General features: G+C 38.1%; 1 protein-coding gene across 4 annotated transcripts in view; it reads left to right on the forward strand.

Annotated features, from left to right (window-relative positions):
* Positions 1-5344: 5344 nt before the first annotated feature.
* Positions 5345-19751, forward strand: part of LOC106052506 (potassium channel subfamily T member 2-like) — a 138783-nt gene continuing 124376 nt past the window's right edge. For 3 of the 4 annotated variants that reach the window (XM_056016390.1, XM_056016392.1, XM_056016393.1), the window contains exons 1-3: positions 12087-12428; positions 16645-16980; positions 18181-18263. In XM_056016390.1, the coding sequence (XP_055872365.1) occupies positions 16871-16980; positions 18181-18263 (193 nt within the window). In that variant the 5' untranslated portion in view covers positions 12087-12428; positions 16645-16870. Of the gene's footprint in view, positions 5367-12086; positions 12429-16644; positions 16981-18180; positions 18264-19751 lie in introns of those variants that run through there. The other variant, XM_056016391.1, reaches the window with a different exon arrangement.

Here is a 19751-nt window from a genome sequence, read left to right on the forward strand (position 1 = left end):
GAGGCGTCCAAAAGCATGCCTATCCCTAATCACATATCAACCTCTCTTTAAAGCAATGCGTCATTTGATACTATGCTTCCCAGATAATGTGAAGTTATTTACCACTTTAAGGGATGTCTATGCGCGGTGATCTTTGGGCTGAGTAGGTTTTATTGGGTGACTTCTGGAACATGACTTCTGTTTTACCGAGGTTTATAATGTGAGCTGGCGCTCATAGATCTAAGTTTATCTTTATTTTAATTTGTAATTTATATAGGCCAGGGATATGATGTTTGTAATTTTGTGCCTTTATAGTTTATATAGTTCAGTGCTGAGCATTTTGTAGTTTCCGCTATTTATAACTTTCTGCTAGTTTTAGTCTTTTTCTGTTATTTGTGTTTTACTCGTAGAGGAAAAGTAGTTTTTAAAATAGTTAACTAGCCTTAGAGCTGTGGATGTTCTTTCCTATTTTTTGTCCCTGGTTAGTTCTGCTTATTTTTGTCTTTGGCATTAGTGTTGGATTGGTTGTTATTTTTAATATCAGTTTATGTGCAGGTCTGTAAACGGTATAAAGCCCCCATATGAGTTTGAAATAGAAATAACTTTTTATCTTCCTTTTTGTATTTTGTAGGATTTAAATTTTAAGATTCTCTTTTTAATGCTGTTTAATTTGGTATATAATGTTGTGTAGTCCGTGTCTGTAGTAATTTGCTAGATTTTATTGTTGTGTACGGCTAGGTACAAATTAGGGAAATCGGTAGTCCAGTTTAGTTATAGAAAATTAGCGTGACGTCATGGTCTCCGATATGTTCGCGCTGACAAGTTATAGCTAGCACCGAAACCACGTTAAGCTCTCTTTTGTCTTGAACAGTGGTCAGTTCTGACATTGGTGCCTGTATAAAGCTAATTGTAGTGTAAATTTCAGCTGCGACCACCTGTAAGTTGGAAAATGTTTTTATTTTTACTTTTTTTTTAGTTAGGTTTATATTAATTGTTCCTACATCTACTGTTATAGTCTAGATGTAGACTGATTAGTGTAGTGGCATCACTGGCTAGTTAATTAGCCATGATTACCTCTGATGGAACCGGAATGTTCCCTATGTATTTTTATTAATATTTTATTGCTAGGATAACCACTCTATTAAGTTGGCAGTTTGTCCTACTTATTAATGTAAAAGATGGCTGTATCCTAAGCATCGCTGTCATGGCGGCTTTGTTCAGTTTGTTGAGCCTAGACTTAGATTTATGTTATTGTTGTCTGGCCCAATGTGTGTAATAGTGGCTTAGACTTTGACTTGAGTATGTATGGCTTTTATTAGCCAAATGAAGGTGATTGTTATTACCTGCATAGATTGTTTTGAGCGTGTGTTAGTCTAGATCTAGTCCATTATAATGATTATTTTATATATTTTTCATATGTCTTATGACTTATGTTTGTTTATTTTGTACAATTGCAGGCTATAATTCCTGCCATTATTTCTGCTGCCTAACTGCCTGTCTGCCTTACTGCTATAGTACTGCCATTACTTCTATAGTACTGCCATTATAGCTGTCTGCTGTGGTACTGCTGTAGTTCTGTTGCTAGTAGCTTACTGTCTGCAATAGCTACTGCCTTTATTAGTATAGATTACTGCCACAGTTAAGCTGTCTGCTGTACTGTTGTGTTTGGTGTTGGTATTTTTAGGTGTAATCTAGTAAAGATAGTTAGACATTTGGGTTTCTTATTAGTGTTTGTAGTGGTATAGTCAGGCGGATTAGTTGTTTATTTCTAAGTTTATTTAGTTGTTTCTGTAAAGTTTATTTTCATTTTCGTATTCATCTATATTTTTATTGCTTTGTAAGTTTGTTGTAAATAAAGTGTATATAAGTTTTGTTTTATAAATTTAGTTTAGTTTGTTCTTTTAGTTAGCTAGATTAGTTTAGTTTAGTTTAATTGTGCTGTCTGGTTGCTTAGGCGACTTTAGCCCCTTGGTCGCAGACCGAGGTGCACAGATTGGGCCCACCCAGTAGAGCTACCACCTGCCTACTGTAAAATATTAAACAAATGTTGAGCAGCAGATAATAATAAAAAGGGCCTCACTCAGTAGATCCACATCCTGACCTGCTCGCAATAGGTTAACCAAAAAAGCAGAAGCGTGATGAGAATTCGTTGACCGTGAGTGGATATCATCAGGGCCATCCTTAGGCCTATGCTGCCGCAGTGGACCCCGAAGGTTCAAAAGCCCCGCGCTAATTCTAGGTGTAAATTATTAAATTAAACCATTAAAATTTATAATAGGGTTCCCGTGGTCTCCTTGTTTTCAAGGAGGTCCTGGAAATCTTCTGAAACTCATAAAAATGTCCTTAAAAAGACAAAATTGTCATTTTGGGGTGTCAATCAATATGGTAAACGCCAGTCCTACGCGTGATATAAAAAAAAACGGCATCGTCAGCTTTCGTTTAATAAAAATGTAATGCAAATACGAATTTATTTTCTAATACAAAATCTTTATTTTCACTTATTATCCTTATCCCTACCCTTACTGGTCCCTCGCAATCCATTTCACATAGGGCGCCGCAAATGTTAGGGCCGGCCCTGGTTGTGCAACTAAGGCATAGATAAACTGTGTTATGACCATTTCCTATGTTTTGGTATGGGACAGTAGACTTCGAAGCTTAAACATATTGCAATAAATATCAGGTGACCGAGCCTCGCTCGGATGAATAATTTGTTAAGGAAGGATATATACCAGAAGTCATTTTGGGAATATTGTTGTAATTACGAAAATGAACGATCGGATAAAGACTATCAATCCGAAGAAATGCTTTTTCGTTCTGTCAGTTCTCAATGTAATTGTACATGGCGATTAGAATAGAAAGTTCCCCCAACAGTAGGCCTATAGAAAACCACAGCTCACGTCTTAACGTTTTACATTGCTTCTTTCGCGTTAAACTATTGGGCTATTGTTGTAATTACGAAAATGAACGATCAGATAAAGACTACTAATCTGAAGAGTTGCTATAATGTTCTGTTAGTTCTAAATGTAATTGTACATGGTGATTAAATATAAAGTCTCTTAAGTCCTCCTATAGTCTAGACCAACCACAGCTCACATCCGTCTTATAGTTTTACACTGCATCTTTTGTGTGAAACTCTTGTAGGCCTACTATTATTGGCTTGGAAGAAAGTCTTTGCAGTGTAACTTCTCAGATGGTTACGTTCAGACATTTAATTATGGAATTAGTATATTCATTATGTCTTTAGTACGAAACATCAAGTGACGCAAATCTCTACGTTATATGGTAAAACAGGCACTTTGTGACAAAGTAAAATAGCGCATTTTTTCTTAATAGACTTAAATCATTGCATTAGTTTTCTAAAGAAACGTTTCCGTGGGGCACCTCTGTTACGCCGAAAAATATGTTCGTCCTTCATACGGGATACGTGCCCTGTTCAGCCTGACTATCGGACTATAAGAAGTTCATAACGGCTTTTGTCATCCTTCCATCCATCCCAGTGGTGCTAAAGCCTGTGGAGGGATATGGCCTGCTTTTACTGATCTCTCCATTCAGATCTCTCCTGGGCCTTCCGTCAACACCCCCTAACTCCAAGCTTTTTACCGAGGTTTATAATTAAATCAAAAGAGTCTGCTGCAGCGTACGTAAACTCGTTGACCGCTAGATGGATATCATGTTTAGTGTGAGCAAGTAAGGCGTAGAGAAGCTGTGTTTGTTTTGTTTACCTTTGTTTTGGTATAGGACAGTAGACACCGAAGCATGAACACATGGTAATAATTCACGAGCAAAATAATAATAATAATAAGGCTTGTCTTCGAGTCCGAAAATTAATGAGGATTGCATCTGTGACCTACATCCAGGGCAAGCATAACCATTGTCCGCGGTGATCGATTAAGATTTTCTTTTAGCGTCTGCGTCTGTCCTCGGCAGCAGATTTTCTTTTGGTCTCAAATGTGTATCCGCGGCCTTTGTATAGAGGGAATTCTTTAAGTCCGACAGTTACGCTGGACAGAGAAGTATCCTGTATGGGAGACGAATCTCAGACGAACGTATGCCAAAGTCAGTCTTTTTTGGTGAGCTAAAAAGTGGTCGACGTAACACCGTAACGCTTAAAAGACCAGTTTAGGCGTCAACTTGCCTTAGCTGACATAGAAGATAGCACCTGGTTGCATGCGGCCTCAGAACGAGACAGCTGGAGGTCACCAGCAAAATATACAATAAAGTAAAAGGTATCTACACCGATCTACGCAATTAAAGTGTAAAGAATTTATTAAGCCTTCAAAACACAATAACTAATCATACATCGGCACATTTAATTTCATTACTTTTCTTTTAAGTTCTATAATAAATCAATCTACAGTAAGATGGTGCGCAAATGTTTAATTAGGTCTATTGATCCTTTAAAACTCGTTCTTGTTTGCAAAGAAATATTTTAGTGTACTGCGATAAGCCTAGTGACGTAAGCAGCGTTTTTCCCGTTTACGTCATGGAAAAGTTTCATTCATAAAACATTCTAGCCAAAATTATTTTTTCGATAATGAGGCATTTTCAAACCGATATAACGGTCGACCTCGAGTTTTCCCGATGTGGCCAATGAGTTGAGAATTTTTTTTTTTCACTAATTTGCACATACCTTGAAATTTTAAAGAAAATCGTTAGAGCCGTTTTTGAAATAAAATTTATATATATATATATATATTATAAATATAAATATATATACATACATACATACAAGAATTGCTCGCTTAAGAGTATAGGATACATACATACATACAAGAATTGCTCGCGTAAGAGTATAGGATTCATTGTATTATTTCCTTAAAAAGAATGATACATATCTATGTTTTGTATCAGTGTTTGTGTTAAGAAGTATTTTTCATGTAGGGAACAAGAGATATTTGTGTCCGTTAGTTTTGGTATTTAAGATTGTTATTTAATTATTGTTAGATCATTAACATTACACAAGACCAGGCAGCCATCCATGCTTCACAGTAAGCGTGCTTAAAATAGCCAAAGCTATAAAACTTTTGTTCGCCTGTGTGTGTGTAGGACAGGCAGTACAAAACCACCTATTTCTGCATCTGCCATAATAACGTAGATCTGAGATAATATAGAAGGGGAGATTCTGAATGTCCCATACACCTAAACCTTTCTCATTGGACTGCTCCAACTGCCATTAGAATCTCTACCGAATAGTAAAATTCTTTTATTGTCAATTTCTGATAGAAAAGAAACGTTTCTTTCAGCTCAGGTGAAACTATCTAGTTCTGGTATTCTAATGGAATAGTCAAAGTTGACCTATGTTCAGGCTGTGGAGGAGCTCCTTGCGTTTCACTTCTTCTCCGACGAATTACTTGGGCTATTTCACATCCACTGCTGCTAATATTGTGGTAAGTAGCTTAGAGTCGCCCCTTTTATAACGCTCATAAGTCGTAAGTACCGCCCTCTCCCTCCTTAAGTTTAATGGGGCCACGTTAGTTAAGATTTCAGTAGCGTTTGTTGGGCTTGTCCGAAAGGTGCCCTAAATGAATCTAAATGAATGCCTGGACTCGATCGAGTGATTCGAGGGCTGTTTTACTAGCATATATTTGAATTGTATAGCTGTACTCAATTTATGATCTGACTGCCCCTAAGTACAGTGTGCGTAGCATGTCAGCTTTGGCCCCCCCCCCCCACTTTGTGCTGGCCAGCGTTCTTAGTAACGCTAACTTTTCCGAGGCTTTTCTTTCGACTTCCTGGACGTGCTGGAGCATTGACAACTTTCTATCAAGGGTCACCCCTAGATATTTTGGCGTATTTTCACGTTGGAGTCGCAGCCCACCGAGTTGAAGCTCAAATGGAGCCTTAAGAATGTCGATTCCCAGGCTGAACAGGGACCAGGTCGTTTTGGCAACGTTTATCTGCATCTGCCATTTTTCGCAATACGAGGAGATGGTTTGGAGATCTGCTTGTAATGCCGCCTGAATTTGGTCGGCTTTCTTCCCATTTGACCAGAGGTCAATGCCATCAACATATAGCAGTTTCTCTGACCGCAGTGAGCTGGGCAAATCATTAAAATAGGCCATGAAAAGTGTGCAGGAGAGGGCAGAGCCCTGTGGCAGGCCATTGTGTTGTTGTTTTGGCTTGCTAAGGGAGTGCTGGTATTTTGTACGTGTGCTCCTCCCAGACAGAAAGGATTGTATCCAATTGTATATCTTGCCCCGCACACCCATGGCTCTAAGTTTAAGATAGAGGCATTGTTTCCACACGCGGTCGTAAGCCTGTTTTAGGTCTATAAATACTGCATTTGTTCTTTCGGACCTCTGGCACCCATCAGCCACCTCCTGTGCGAATATTGTGACCTGATCGATCGGGCTCAAGCATGTCCAAAACCGGTCTGTTCTGGCGCCAGGATACCGGCACTCTCAAAGGACCAAACTAGCCGATCGTTAACCATGCGTTCGGCAATTTTGCCAAGGGTCGAGGTTAGTGAAATGGGTCTGTAGGACTCCTCATTAGTCGCGTCTTTGCCCTTCTTGAGGACTGGTACAATGATAGCACTCTTCCAGGCCCCGGGCAGTTTGGACTCTGCCCAGGTTCGATTCATAAACTCTATGAGTTTACCTCTTGCAATTCCCCCGAGCCGAGATGTTTTACCATCTCAGGGGTAACCTTGTCTGGCCCAGGATCGTTTCGTTTTTTGCACTTAGCTATCGCTCTGTCCAGCTCAGCACGGCAGAAGGGCGCGTTGCACGTTGTTTGGCTTTCAGGCTAATCTGGCTCCCTCTCGAGTCTTTTACGTTCTTTATTGAGGGCTTTGGACTTGGCAGACTTCTTTTCGGACTCGCTAATTTAAGCAAAGTGTCGATTTAGCAAGTCGGCCAATTTGGTTAACGTTGAGACCGACCTTCCGGGTGTGAATAGAGGGGCAGCCGTTCGCGCTGTGTCTTTGGCCTCAAGGTTTCGTAGAAGACGCCAGGCTTTCGAGGAGTCCCGAAGATGCATCCCGGCACAGGCAGCGTTCCAATGGTCCGATCGGAAGCGTCGGGCCAGTTCACTCGTTGCTCTACAGAGCCTATTGTATTCCCGCCGGTCTCCGGGCCCGCTTGCGTCTCAGGACCAGCTTGTTCAAATCCTGAGACCACACACGCTTCTGCCTGACACCAGGGTGCGTCCGTGGGAAAAACCTCTTGGCCACACCCAACATTGCCGCTGTTATTTCGCCATATAATGTCCACGTCTTTTTCCTGAGATGAACTCCTATTGAAAAATCAGAGCAGGAAGGACTAGTCCTCCCGTAGTGCTCTGGCAAGAAACTTAGCCGTCCGGCGTAGTGCCTCATAGCTACCATACAAGTCGAGTGACTGCACAGGCAAGTCCCCCCTTAGCTCGCGGAGCTGGGGACACTCGTACAAGACATGCGACACTGTTTCGACGCTCTCTCCACAGTGACGGCATCGGGAGTCAAAGTTAGTGCGGAACCGGGCAAAGTATTCCCCAATAGGACAATGTTCCGTCCTGCACTGCGCAACTATTGACTGCTCTGACCTCCTCAGTCGCCACCATGGATCGTCGCGATCTGGGTGACGCATGCGCTGCCAGACACCACGTGCTCTGTCGGATTCCTCCCAGGACTTTAACCACTTCTCATGAATGAGTGCTCGGATTTGTGCCGTTGCTTGTAAGTACGTGCTTGGTGCTTCGAGGTGTGTGGCTGCCATTGCACCCTCCCTTGCGAGGGCGTCTGCGTCCTGAGACCACACACGCTTCTGCCTGACACCAGGGTGCGTCCGTTGGAAAAACCTCTTGGCCGCACCCAACATTGCCGCTGTTATTTCGCCATATAATGTCCACGTCTTTTTCCTCCACCGCTAAGTTCATTAGGACAGTGTCGACTGCTGCCTCGTATGCTAGCTAGTTCGCCTTGGTGTAACTCCACTTCCGTGGTACTTTTGGGGCTACACCCCTGGCCTCTGAGAGGGGCAATTGTGATTAATAAGGGCCTATGATCGCTGTCTATGTCGTCCAGGACCTAAAATTGAGTATTGGATTCTGAATTCGAAGTTATAAGAGTAAGGTCAGGTTTGGATTGGCTGCCGTTACCAGTATGAAATAATGTTGGGGGAGTATGTTTATTTTGTAAGCAAAAGAGATTTGAATTATTGAGCAGATCATGTAGTTTATGTCCTGACGAGTCAGTTACGTCATAGCCCCACTGTGGAGACTTTGCATTGAAATCGCCCGCGATCACATTTTGAGAATTGATATTTGTGCTGTCGATCTTTAGGCCGATTTCGTGTTGGAGGAGGGGGGGGGTATACAAGATATTTCACCCTTGCTTATGAACCTTGAGGACTGGGTGTTTGGTAACCAAGTTATTGCAATGTCAGTCCCTGGCAGTCTGTGCACTTACATCTGAATGCTGTGTAACCGGTTATGTTGGCATTCCGCTTACCAGTAAGGGTCTCTTGTAACAATACTACATCAATTGACCTCTTGGGGATTACCCGCAGATATTTCGTTGTAAGATCGTGAGGGACCTAGTGTTAATGGGCTAAGTCCCTGAAGTTTGTTGGATCCCACTAGTGTCTAAATGATTCTTTTGAGAGCTGTGGGCTCTCGTCACTAAATCGCTTCCAGTCAGTTCGGCCTGGCGCGTAACATTATCGTCTGGAGGTTGTGCCTGATGTCCAACAACCTGGTTCGTATCGGACCTCCGAAGGAGGTACGAATGCAGTGTATGTTGAGAAGAGGACTTTGGTTGAGGAATTTTAATCCATTTTTCGCGACCTGAGAAATTACCCCTCATCGAGGTCGCGGGGCGACTAGTAGTGGACTTTTCATGCCCAGGCCTGACACCCACTTGTTCAGGTCTGCTCGTGCCCGCTTTTTTTCGTGTCTGTACTTGTCATAGATGTATGGTTAAGACCGTTGGCGGCCTGTTACTTCTCCTATGCAGCACTGTGCATGGCCTATACTCATGTCACCATGGAGGGCAAGGAAAAATCACCTCAGCAATCACCAACACAGTTTGGCAAAATAGTTTCCTGCAGGACAGAAGTGGGGTGGTACAAGTTTCTTGATATTCCCAGTATCAGAATTACCATTTAATTCCTCCACTAGCACAGCGCACCAGGGAACGGGCTAGTTAGAGCCTAGCTCGTGGACGCCAACCAGACTGCCCGACACAGCCCGCGAAGGCCGCACCGTCAGTCCAGTCTTTGCCCAAAGAGAGACCCGCTAATCAGCCGGGACCCAGAAGATCCCAGCCAACCCTCGAGTTGGTGTCACCGCTTTTCGGAGATCCCGTTAGGTCTCTTCCTCACCGTTGCCCTGGGCCCCACGGGAGGGGGGGCTGGACATAACCCCTTTGATGTCATTTTACACTCGCTGACAGCTCCTTCATAAAAAGCGACCCTAAGAGAGCAGGGGTGTTCACCCGACGATTACATTCTGACCCTTCATTCTTTCAAAAGACGTTTATTATGCCCTACAATGTTTCTTCCCGGATTTAGTGGAAAAATGGTAAAACCCCCGACATTGACAGCAATGGGGTCTGGGGGTGCGCTTGGAACTCCCCCAAAGCAGGGCGAAGCCCCGCCGCCAAGCACTATTTCTGGTATTGAAAACCAACAAAATGAATATTCTGAGGTATCTATAGTAAATTTTCCTGCTATTAAAAGTTTTATTTCAAAAACCTAAAATGCTATTCTTACTGCCTTACTGGCGCCAAGTTGTACTAGGATGTCATCGCAACCCTTAGTATGCGTAATTCATTTTGTCGGAGAACATGTCCCGCAAACCTCATGCGACGCTCTGTCACAACCTTACTTAGGGGTCGACTCCCTATTCGGCATAAGATTTCCTTGATTTAGACCCGATCTCTATAACTGACTGCTAAAATCTATCTTAGCCATCTTTGTTGAGCCACATTTAGTGTTTTTCAATTTCGACAGATGACTATTCAATGTACTTTATTAATGGAGCCCCGCCACAGGTAGAAATGTGTAACCTCTCTTGAATACGCTCTTGGAATTAGGTGACTGTAGTTTGCTTTAGATTTTATATCGAAAAGGAAAGTTTTATCGTCAAAATCATCTGCTGTGGATTTTAAACTAAAAAATCTATGGGGTTGTTGTATTTTTTTAAATTCAAAACCCCATTTAGCTACGGTCATAGAATTTGGTAACTGTAGTTTGCTTTAGAAAATTTTTAAAAACTCAAAACCATCTGGAGGGGTTTTAAACTTTTAAGAAAAGCCAACTGTGGGGAGGGGTTTAAACTCAAAACCCCCAATTGGCTTTGCTACGCTCAAATAATTTTAGTGTGTAATTTTTTTTTTTATATTAAAGAGGTCTTTTTTAGCATCAAACCCCGCTGAAAGGGGGTTTAAACTCAAAACCCCTTTTGGCAAAAAATTTGTTTTTTTTTATATTAAAGAGGTCTTTTTTAGCATCAAACCCCGCTGAAAGGGGGTTTAAACTCAAAACCCCTTTTGGCAAAAAATTTGTTTTTTTTATATTAAAGAGGTCTTTTTTAGCATCAAACCCCGCTGAAAGGGGGTTTAAACTCAAAACCCCTTTTGGCAACTCTCATAGCATTTTGAGTGCGTAATTTGCTTTTTTTAATATTGAAGATGTAACCCTGGAGTGGAGTTTAAACTTAAAACCCCTTTGACTACACTAATAAAATTTTGAGTGTATAATTTGCTTTGTTTTTAATATTAAAGAGGTATTTTTTTACCTTCAAACCCCGCTGGATGGGGGTTTAAACTCAAAAGTGAGTCGAAACCCATTTACCTACGCTCATAACATTTTGATTGCGTAATTTGCTTTTTTTTTTTTATTGAAGAGGTATTTTTTTTAGCTTCAAACCCTACTGAAGAGGAATGGGGGGGGGGTTAAATTCAAAACATTTTGGCTACGCTCATAGAATTTTGAGTGTGTAATTTGCTTTTTTATATTGAATAGGGGTTATAAAATCAAAATCTTCCTTAACTGTGCTCTTGGAATTTGGGGATAGTCGTTTCCTTTTTTGTTTTGTTATTAGAAGAGAGGGATTTAACTGCAAAAAAAAACCAAACAAACCCTGGTTGCTGGTTTTAAACTCAAAACCCGCTGGTATGGGGTTTTAAACTCACCCCCCCCCCTGATAAAACCTCAAACCCCCATGGTATAGGATTTTAAACTCAAAACCCCCTGGTAGGGGGTTTTAAACTCAAAACCCCCAGGTAGAGGTTTTAAACTCAAAACCCCCTGATAGGGGTTTTAAACTCAAACCCCCCTGTTAGGGTTTTTTTTATTCAAAATCCCTTGGCTGCGCCCAACCCGCCCCCCCTGGCTACGCCCATGATATATGTATATATATATATATAAAGCAGCTAGTGTTTCTCAACTTTGTACGAAGAAAAAAAAACCAGTCATGTTGATGTTGAACACTTTCTCTTGATATCTTGGGGGTCTGGGGGAGCGCTGTAAGCCTCCTAAGTGGGGTTCGGGGCGAGTATTTTTTTTATGCATTTTTCACTGTAGAAACGCATTCTCCCGACATTTACAGCTCATTATATATCAGTTGGCTTCGGGGCAGAGCCCCGACGCCAAAAGCGTTTTCTTGCATTTTTCACTGCAGAAACGCATTCTCCTGACATTTTCAGTTCATAATTCATGAGTAGGATTTGGGGCTTCGCCCCGACGCCAAAAGCGTTTTCTTGCATTTTTCACGGCAGAAACGCATTCTCCTGACATCTACAGCTCGTTACTCATCAGTGGGGTTCGGGGCAAAGCCTCGACGCCAAAAGCATTACAGTGTACAGTTTAGTCTTAATGAGATTTTTTTCAAAAAAAAAAGAGCGGGCGGCATTTTAAAATTTCGCACGCAGGCGGCCACATACCTCGCGGCGGCCCTGGTATTATTGAAAATATACATCTGTATGTTAAACAAGACGGCCTCACAGAATACATCTCGCCCATACAATATTTTGGACTTGCACTGCCTCTGCTTTTAAAGACCCTACGCTGGCAGAACGAACACGTCGCTTTGTCAACAACCTTCAACTCCGCCTGTAATGACCTTTTCTTTATTTGACACAAGGAGCTAAGTCTATTTTTAGCCGTGATCTCGCACAATTATTCAAGGGGGTGGAGTTCCGTGTAAAGTGGCAAACACTGAAATAGCTTCAAAAAGTTCGCTTCAGTTGACTGAACGTCAGACAGTCTGGTTGATTGAGAAGCTTTGGCTTTGCAGAAGTAGAGAGACCAGATCTCATCCACTTCAAACATTTGAGAACATAATGAACATCTACTAGATTTCTAGATTTCGATTATAGATATAGGACTAAAGTCACTAATGACTAATCTAAAACTTACTAAAAGTAAAAGTAAATCTAGATCTAGTCAGTCTAAGTCTAGTGAGTGACTAGTCTATACAGTCTAGTGTAAAAAGTTATTTAAAAAAAAAAAAGGTTAGGTCGTTAGGTAAGTTTTCTTTTATTTTACTTTAATTATTAATGATAATTTATTGGTTTGTAAATTTAGTAGAAATAGTCATATACTATTATATTATAGTATAGTAGGCTATTATTAATTATAGGATATACTATAGACTATAGACTATTATCACTATAGATCTATCTACTAGAGAATAATCTCGAGTGAGACGAGTGTAAATCTAGATCTATCTACATTCTCCATCTTAGATCTAGCAATAGTTTCATATTATAGATTCAATGACAATAGACTTGAATAGAGTGACAGTCTGTCTATAAGTATAGATCTAGTAATAGTATAGTTATAGATATATATCTAGTAATAGTCAGTATAGTCATACTATCATAGTCATAGATCTATCTAGTAAATACAAGCTATCTATACCTAACCATGGTTATAACTGATCATGACTGGACTGATGGTATTAAATCTAGTATTAGACTGTCACTAGTCTATATCTAGATCTATAAGTATATAAAATATAAATAATAATATAAGTCTATCTAGATTATAGATATAGTCTAGATTAGTTTAAAAACTATATAATACTAACTAATAATAATAGTATAGACAATAGTAACAGTAAATAAATGAACTGAAATAGGATATAACCTAGACTCTAGACTAGAACATATATTAGTTATTAGATCTATATAATATATAGATCTATATGATATATAATATAATAAATATAGAGATCTAGATCTACATAATAGATCTAATTTCTAATCCATTTAGTATAGAGTAGGCCTATAGAGTATAGATAGATCAGGGGTGTTCAAATTACGAGCCGCGGGCCACATGCGGCCCGCCGGCACCTATAGAAATCAGGTGTGCCCACGGTATATATACATATAAAAATGTAAATATTAAAAATAATATCTATATAAATTCTTAAAACTGTCTCATTATAGAAGTTTTAAGTAAACGAAGATTATGCTTATTGGCTATACATCAATACACTCGATTCAAGACACAATCTCTGAGTGTTGGGCAGGCTTGGAACAAGATGGCAAGTGTAACAACTAATGGAGCTCGATCTTTGACTGAGAAAAAATAAATTTTGTAATATCCCAACCATAAATTCTAAACAGGAAAGTTTGCACAAAGCTGCATAAAATTTCTTCATTATATTGGTTAAAACTCCATAGTAATGAAACTTATTAAAGCTAGGGATGTTAACCACGGGTAGTTCCGATTTATGAACAAAATAATCCAATGTAACGCTAGCCTATCATGGGCTAGGCAAATGAGAAGATTATAAAATCTCAAGAAAGAAATTGTTATATTACTTGAAGGACATTGACCTTGACTTTGATACCAATATTTCTAATGAAGAGTGAAAGACAGATTTCATGTCTCTAATAATTGGTATTGCAATTGGTTGTTTATATATGAAATATAAATGCATGTTAAATCTTTTCAAAAGGCTTTCCCATTTCTACAGGCAAGCAAAAGAAAATAGTTTTTGCCATTTTCCTTTGCTGAAAGGTGAAACTATTTTTAGTGAAATAATTAAAAGTACAACACTTATTAAGATTCCTTAATTGTGCAATTTATAAAAGCAAATTTTAAGACGTCATTAACCAGTTTTCAATATTATCAGCTCACCATTTATAACTCCAAGCAAAGAGAAGTTCCATTCAGTACTACCACGGGAGTGGTATGGGTGCCAGAAGCTGTATTTTTAAAATTAAAAAAAAAACCTTTGCTGCTGTTTACACTATTTGGGTATATATACATCTGTTCTTTTTCTTTCTCATTTTACATGTTTGAGGGTTCAGATCAGTAATTCTATATCTGAGATGAACCGCGCAGTGGTTTCCAGATCAGGCAGTTCTCCGAATAGTCTTTGGAGAGTCTTGTTCGGGTCTCTTGATTTAGTATGCACCATTGAAGGACATGGTCAGCATTCTCTGGTGATGCTCCATAAAGACAGGTTTCCCTCATCCCGACATTTAACTTCCGGAACATATATTATTGTCTCATTCTGTGCGAAAAAAATTTTTTGTGGAAACTAAACAAGTATAATCACTGGTCAATATTGACTGACTAATTTGACAGCAGTCACAGGGGTAACAAGTAAAAACTAGTAAGATAGTTTCACAGTTCCGGAACATTATGCATGAGTGTAAAAAGTAAAATACTGCACATTAAGTAAAAATGGATATTTGTGGGGATATTGTGATATAAAAAGAATATATAGGCTAACTCTCTGAGTATATAGGATAGGCCTAGATTTAGAATATTTTTTTTTAATTTTATAAATCTAAAACTAATCACTGGTCAATATTGACTGACTAATTTGACAGCAGTCACAGGGGTAACAAGTAAAAACTAGTAAGATAGTTTCACAGTTCCGGAACATTATGCATGAGTGTAAAAAGTAAAATACTGCACATTAAGTAAAAATGGATATTTGTGGGGATATTGTGATATAAAAAGACAACTGCAATTTTAAAAAATTGTAAAATTTGTTTCCAAAATTGCTAACTCTTGTTGTAATTTTTCAACGCAGAGTGTGAAAAAAAAACAGAAAAAAACGTGAATAGTGTAAATATGAATATTCTACACAGTTAGTGAGCATATCTTTCTAAGATATATATATATATATATATATATATATATATGCAGCCCACCATTCCCAATTTTTTTTTTATGCGGCCCTCGATACAAAAAAGGTTGCCCACCCCTTGATTAGATGATTAGATCTAGACTAGAATATATAGGCTAACTCTCTGAGTATATAGGATAGGCCTAGATTTAGAATATTTTTTTTTAATTTTATAAATCTAAAATTAAAATGTATCTAATCTAGGGATCTACAATTTATAATTAAATTAAATTCTAGATCTAGATCTAGATCTTGATCTAATCTAGAGTGACCAGAACCTCTCATTATATAGCCTACTTACTTGATTACTTGATTAGATAATATATTACTTTATTATTAGGGAATTGGGCCTATAAGAGTCTTTAACTAAATATAATATTTATTTCTATACTAATAGTAGTCTATATAAAAAATATAGAGAGATACAGCTAGTATAATTTAGTATAGATTAGAATGACTAGCAGATTTAGACCCTAGACATAGATTGTTTTAGAAGATAGATGAATAATCTATATTCTATCTATTTTATTATTCTATATCTATGTAGATCTTAGATTTCATAAGATAAGTCAAGAGATGTACTATCTATAAGATATTATTTTAGTCAATTCTAGTGTCTTGTTTAGTCATCTAATGATCTTTACTAATCTATTTAATTTATAATGATCTTTACTAATCTATAGATTTAATTTAATAGATCTATTTTATATTCTATATAATTTACTATAATAAGTATATATAATATATAAAATCTATGTCTAGATCTAGATCTAAAAGGTTAAGTTGATACTAATACTGACAATAGACTAGTAAGATTCTAGATTAATATCTATCTATAGTATTATAATATAATTCTAAAAATTAGATCTATGCTCTATATAGTAATAATAATCTATAGAAGACTAGTCTGCAGCTGCTACTCTGTAAGTGAAATCTATCTTTAAAATATAAATGAAATCTATCTTTAAAAAAAAAAAAAGAATTTAATGGATCAAAATACAGATCTACAACTAATCTAGTCTAGATTTCTAGATTGAGTTCTAGTTTGTTGTCTAGATCTAGATCTCTATATTCTGTTTTCTCACATCTTGAATTTTTTAACACCACATACTGCCTGTAAAGATGTTTAAGAACATTAGCTTTAGAGAAACATGCTAATAAATGTTTGTTTATATATCATTGTGTCTATCTGCTTCAAATTTGGGACACTTTAATTCTCCCATTTCCCATTCCAGGATCAAGATGAAACTTTTCACAATTATTTATTCCCCCTAACAGAACAAGAATCAATAAAAAAAAATGACCAATTATTTTATCAATTAGTCGTAATTAATTAATTGTGTTTTTATATTAAAAAAAGACTCAGCAGGATAATGGGAGATAAGCTTTGTGTAGACAGTAAGGTTTATTAAATAAGAGAAGATTAGCCATGTATAGAGATTTGGACAATAAGGATTTTTAAATTAATATTGTCTTAATTATAATTTTTACAAATGATTTCCTTTTTAAAAAAAAATAAAAGATTGTCTAGTAGCCTCCCTTAACTCGTATAAGCTTTGTTTCTTCAAACAAGTATTTTTTTTTGTCTAGTTTGCCCTTTGTGTTTGGACCAACTGAAGATGTCAAGATACCTACTATGTCATCTCATGACATGACATATGGTTACGCTCACTGGCTGTCACCTAATGACGTGACATATGGTTAAACTTACTGTCTGTCATCTAATGGCATGACATATGGTACACTCACTGGCTGTCAGTCATTGATTCCTAAACTACACACAATATTCTAGTGATTATCTTCTTAAGTCAAAAGAATGTCATTCGATGATGATACTACTGGAGCTGATTGCGATGGTATTGATTTCAAATGGATGCAAGAAGACAGTGATTCTTATGCAGAGGAAGAGGAGAATGATCGTGATGGGTAAGTTCACCTGAAACATCTATGTGGTCTTCTTCTTCTATCTAAGCTGTTTTTAGACTTAAAAAAAAATTTGCTCCTAATCCAGCAAGTCATTCTGACTAATAATTAGGGAAATTGACATGTATGACACTTTTGTGAGCTATGTAATGTCTTCATGACAATTACCTGACATGGATGTACATGACAATATTTGTGCTATTGACATTTAACAAAATGTGTTACACATTTCTAAAGTCAATGCTACCTTATGTGATTGTTAAGCTAAAGCATCCTTAGACCATTCTATCACATGTACAACTAGTCACCTAAGTTGGGAGCTGCTTGTGATGAAAAGAAATCTTTGTAAAAATTGAATGTTGTGAAAAGAAAACAAAACATCTGAACATTATATGCAAACAAAACTTCTTTGTGTATTCAGTGCACTGTAAGGATTAATTTGATGATTGATGTCACAAGGTTGTCATTGAGAAAGGAATTTATTGAAGAAGAAAACTAAATATCACTCATTACAAGATTAAATGTGACAGGTGACATGCTCTGATACACTTACAAGACTAAATAACAGATGACATGACACTCTGATACACTTACGAGACTAAATAACAGATGACATGACACACTCTAATACACTTATGAGACTAAATAACAGATGACATAACATCTCTCAAACACAAGACTAAATAACAGATGACTTGACATGACACACTCTAATACACTTACGAGACTAAATAACAGATGACACGACATGCGTGGCTCTTGTATACAAGACTAAGAATGCAGGTACTTACAAGACTAATATACTTACAAGACTAAGTAATTTGTATGCTTACAAGACTATCTCATACTTACAAGACTAAACTTACAAGACTAAGTAACTTGTGCATTTACAATATTACAATACTAAGTAACTTGTATTCCTATTAGACTAAGTAACATATATATATATATATATATATCTATATGAAAACAAAGGGCTCTCCTACATTGTTCAGTCAATGAAGAATGAAGAATGACACTCGTCAGTCAAATTGAGTTTTCAATTGTGATGTTGGGATATACAATCTCTTAGATTTTACTTGTTGATTTTGTTGTTTAGGTTTAAGAAAGTTTATAGAGTGTATAACTATAGGATAGTAACATCATTGTATTCATTACTTTGACACCATTGTAGTCATTACTTTTGCACCATCATATTCACAGTGGGGCATTACCTAAGATCCATGGAAAGGAGAAATCCTGGAGAGCTCATCTACGTCGGATTATACTGAGGAACCCAACAACACGTAAGTAATAATCTTACAGTCAAGTCTTCTTTATATATTATATACATATAACAACATGTAAGTAATCTTACAGTCAAGTCTTCTTTATATATACATATAACAACATGTAAGTAATCTTACAGTCAGGTCTTCTTTATATATACATATAACATGTAAGTAATCTTACAGTCAAGTCTTCTTTATATATACATACAACAATACTACACTTACATGTTGTTGTAATCTTGCAGTCATCTTCTTTATATATACACACCTGACTTTCATCAGAGCAGTGTTGACTTCACATGTATACCTGTTCTTAATTCCATCAGTGTGTACTCACTTCCATCAGAGTATGTACAGCTAATATTGTGTGTACTCACTTCCATAAGAGTATGTACAGCTAATATTATGTGTACCCACTTCCACCAGAGTATGTACAGCTAATATTGTGTGTACTCACTTCCATCAGAGTATGTACAGCTAATATTGTGTGTAATCACTTCCATAAGAGTATGTACAGCTAATATTGTGTGTACTCACTTCCATCAGAGTATGTACAGCTAATATTGTGTGTACCCACTTCCATCAGAGTATGTACAGCTAATATTGTGTGTACTCACTTCCATAAGAGTATGTACAGCTAATATTGTGTGTACCCACTTCCACCAGAGTATGTACAGCTAATATTGTGTGTACTCACTTCCATCAGAGTATGTACAGCTAATATTGTGTGTACTCACTTCCATAAGAGTATGTACAGCTAATATTGTGTGTACTCACTTCCATCAGAGTATGTACAGCTAATATTGTGTGTACTCACTTCCATCAGAGTATGTACAGCTAATATTGTGTGTACTCACTTCCATCAGAGTAAGTACAGCTAATATTGTGTGTACCCACTACAAAAGCTCCTTGTCAACATTCATGGTCTTCACTTGGAATGACTTATACAACTATTCAGAACAAAGACAAAGTTCAAATTGAAGAAGAAAATTTGTGTTTTTGTTGAAGCCTGGCTCCCCTCCACCTCCTGGTCTTCAAGCAAGTCAGTCAGAACATTGAAGCCTGGCTTCCCTCCACCTCCTGGTCTTCAAGCAAGTCAGTCACAGAACATTGAAGCCTGGCTTCTCTCCACCTCCTGGTCTTCAAGCAAGTCAGTCACAGAACATTGAAGCCTGGCTTCTCTCCACCTCCTGGTCTTCAAGCAAGTCAGTCAGAACATTGAAGCCTGGCTTCCCTCCACCTCCTGGTCTTCAAGCAAGTCAGTCAGAACATTGAAGCCTGGCTTCCCTCCACCTCCTGGTCTTCAAGCAAGTCAGTCACAGAACATTGAAGCCTGGCTTCCCTTCACCTCCTGGTCTTCAAGCAAGTCAGTCAGAACATTGAAGCCTGGCTTCCCTCCATCTCCTGGTCTTCAAGCAAGTCAGTCAGAACATTGAAGCCTGGCTTCCCTCCACCTCCTGGTCTTCAAGAAAGTCAGTCACAGAACATTGAAGCCTGGCTTCC

Source organism: Biomphalaria glabrata, chromosome 17 (assembly GCF_947242115.1).
Source record: "Biomphalaria glabrata chromosome 17, xgBioGlab47.1, whole genome shotgun sequence".
Classification (NCBI taxonomy): domain Eukaryota; kingdom Metazoa; phylum Mollusca; class Gastropoda; family Planorbidae; genus Biomphalaria; species Biomphalaria glabrata.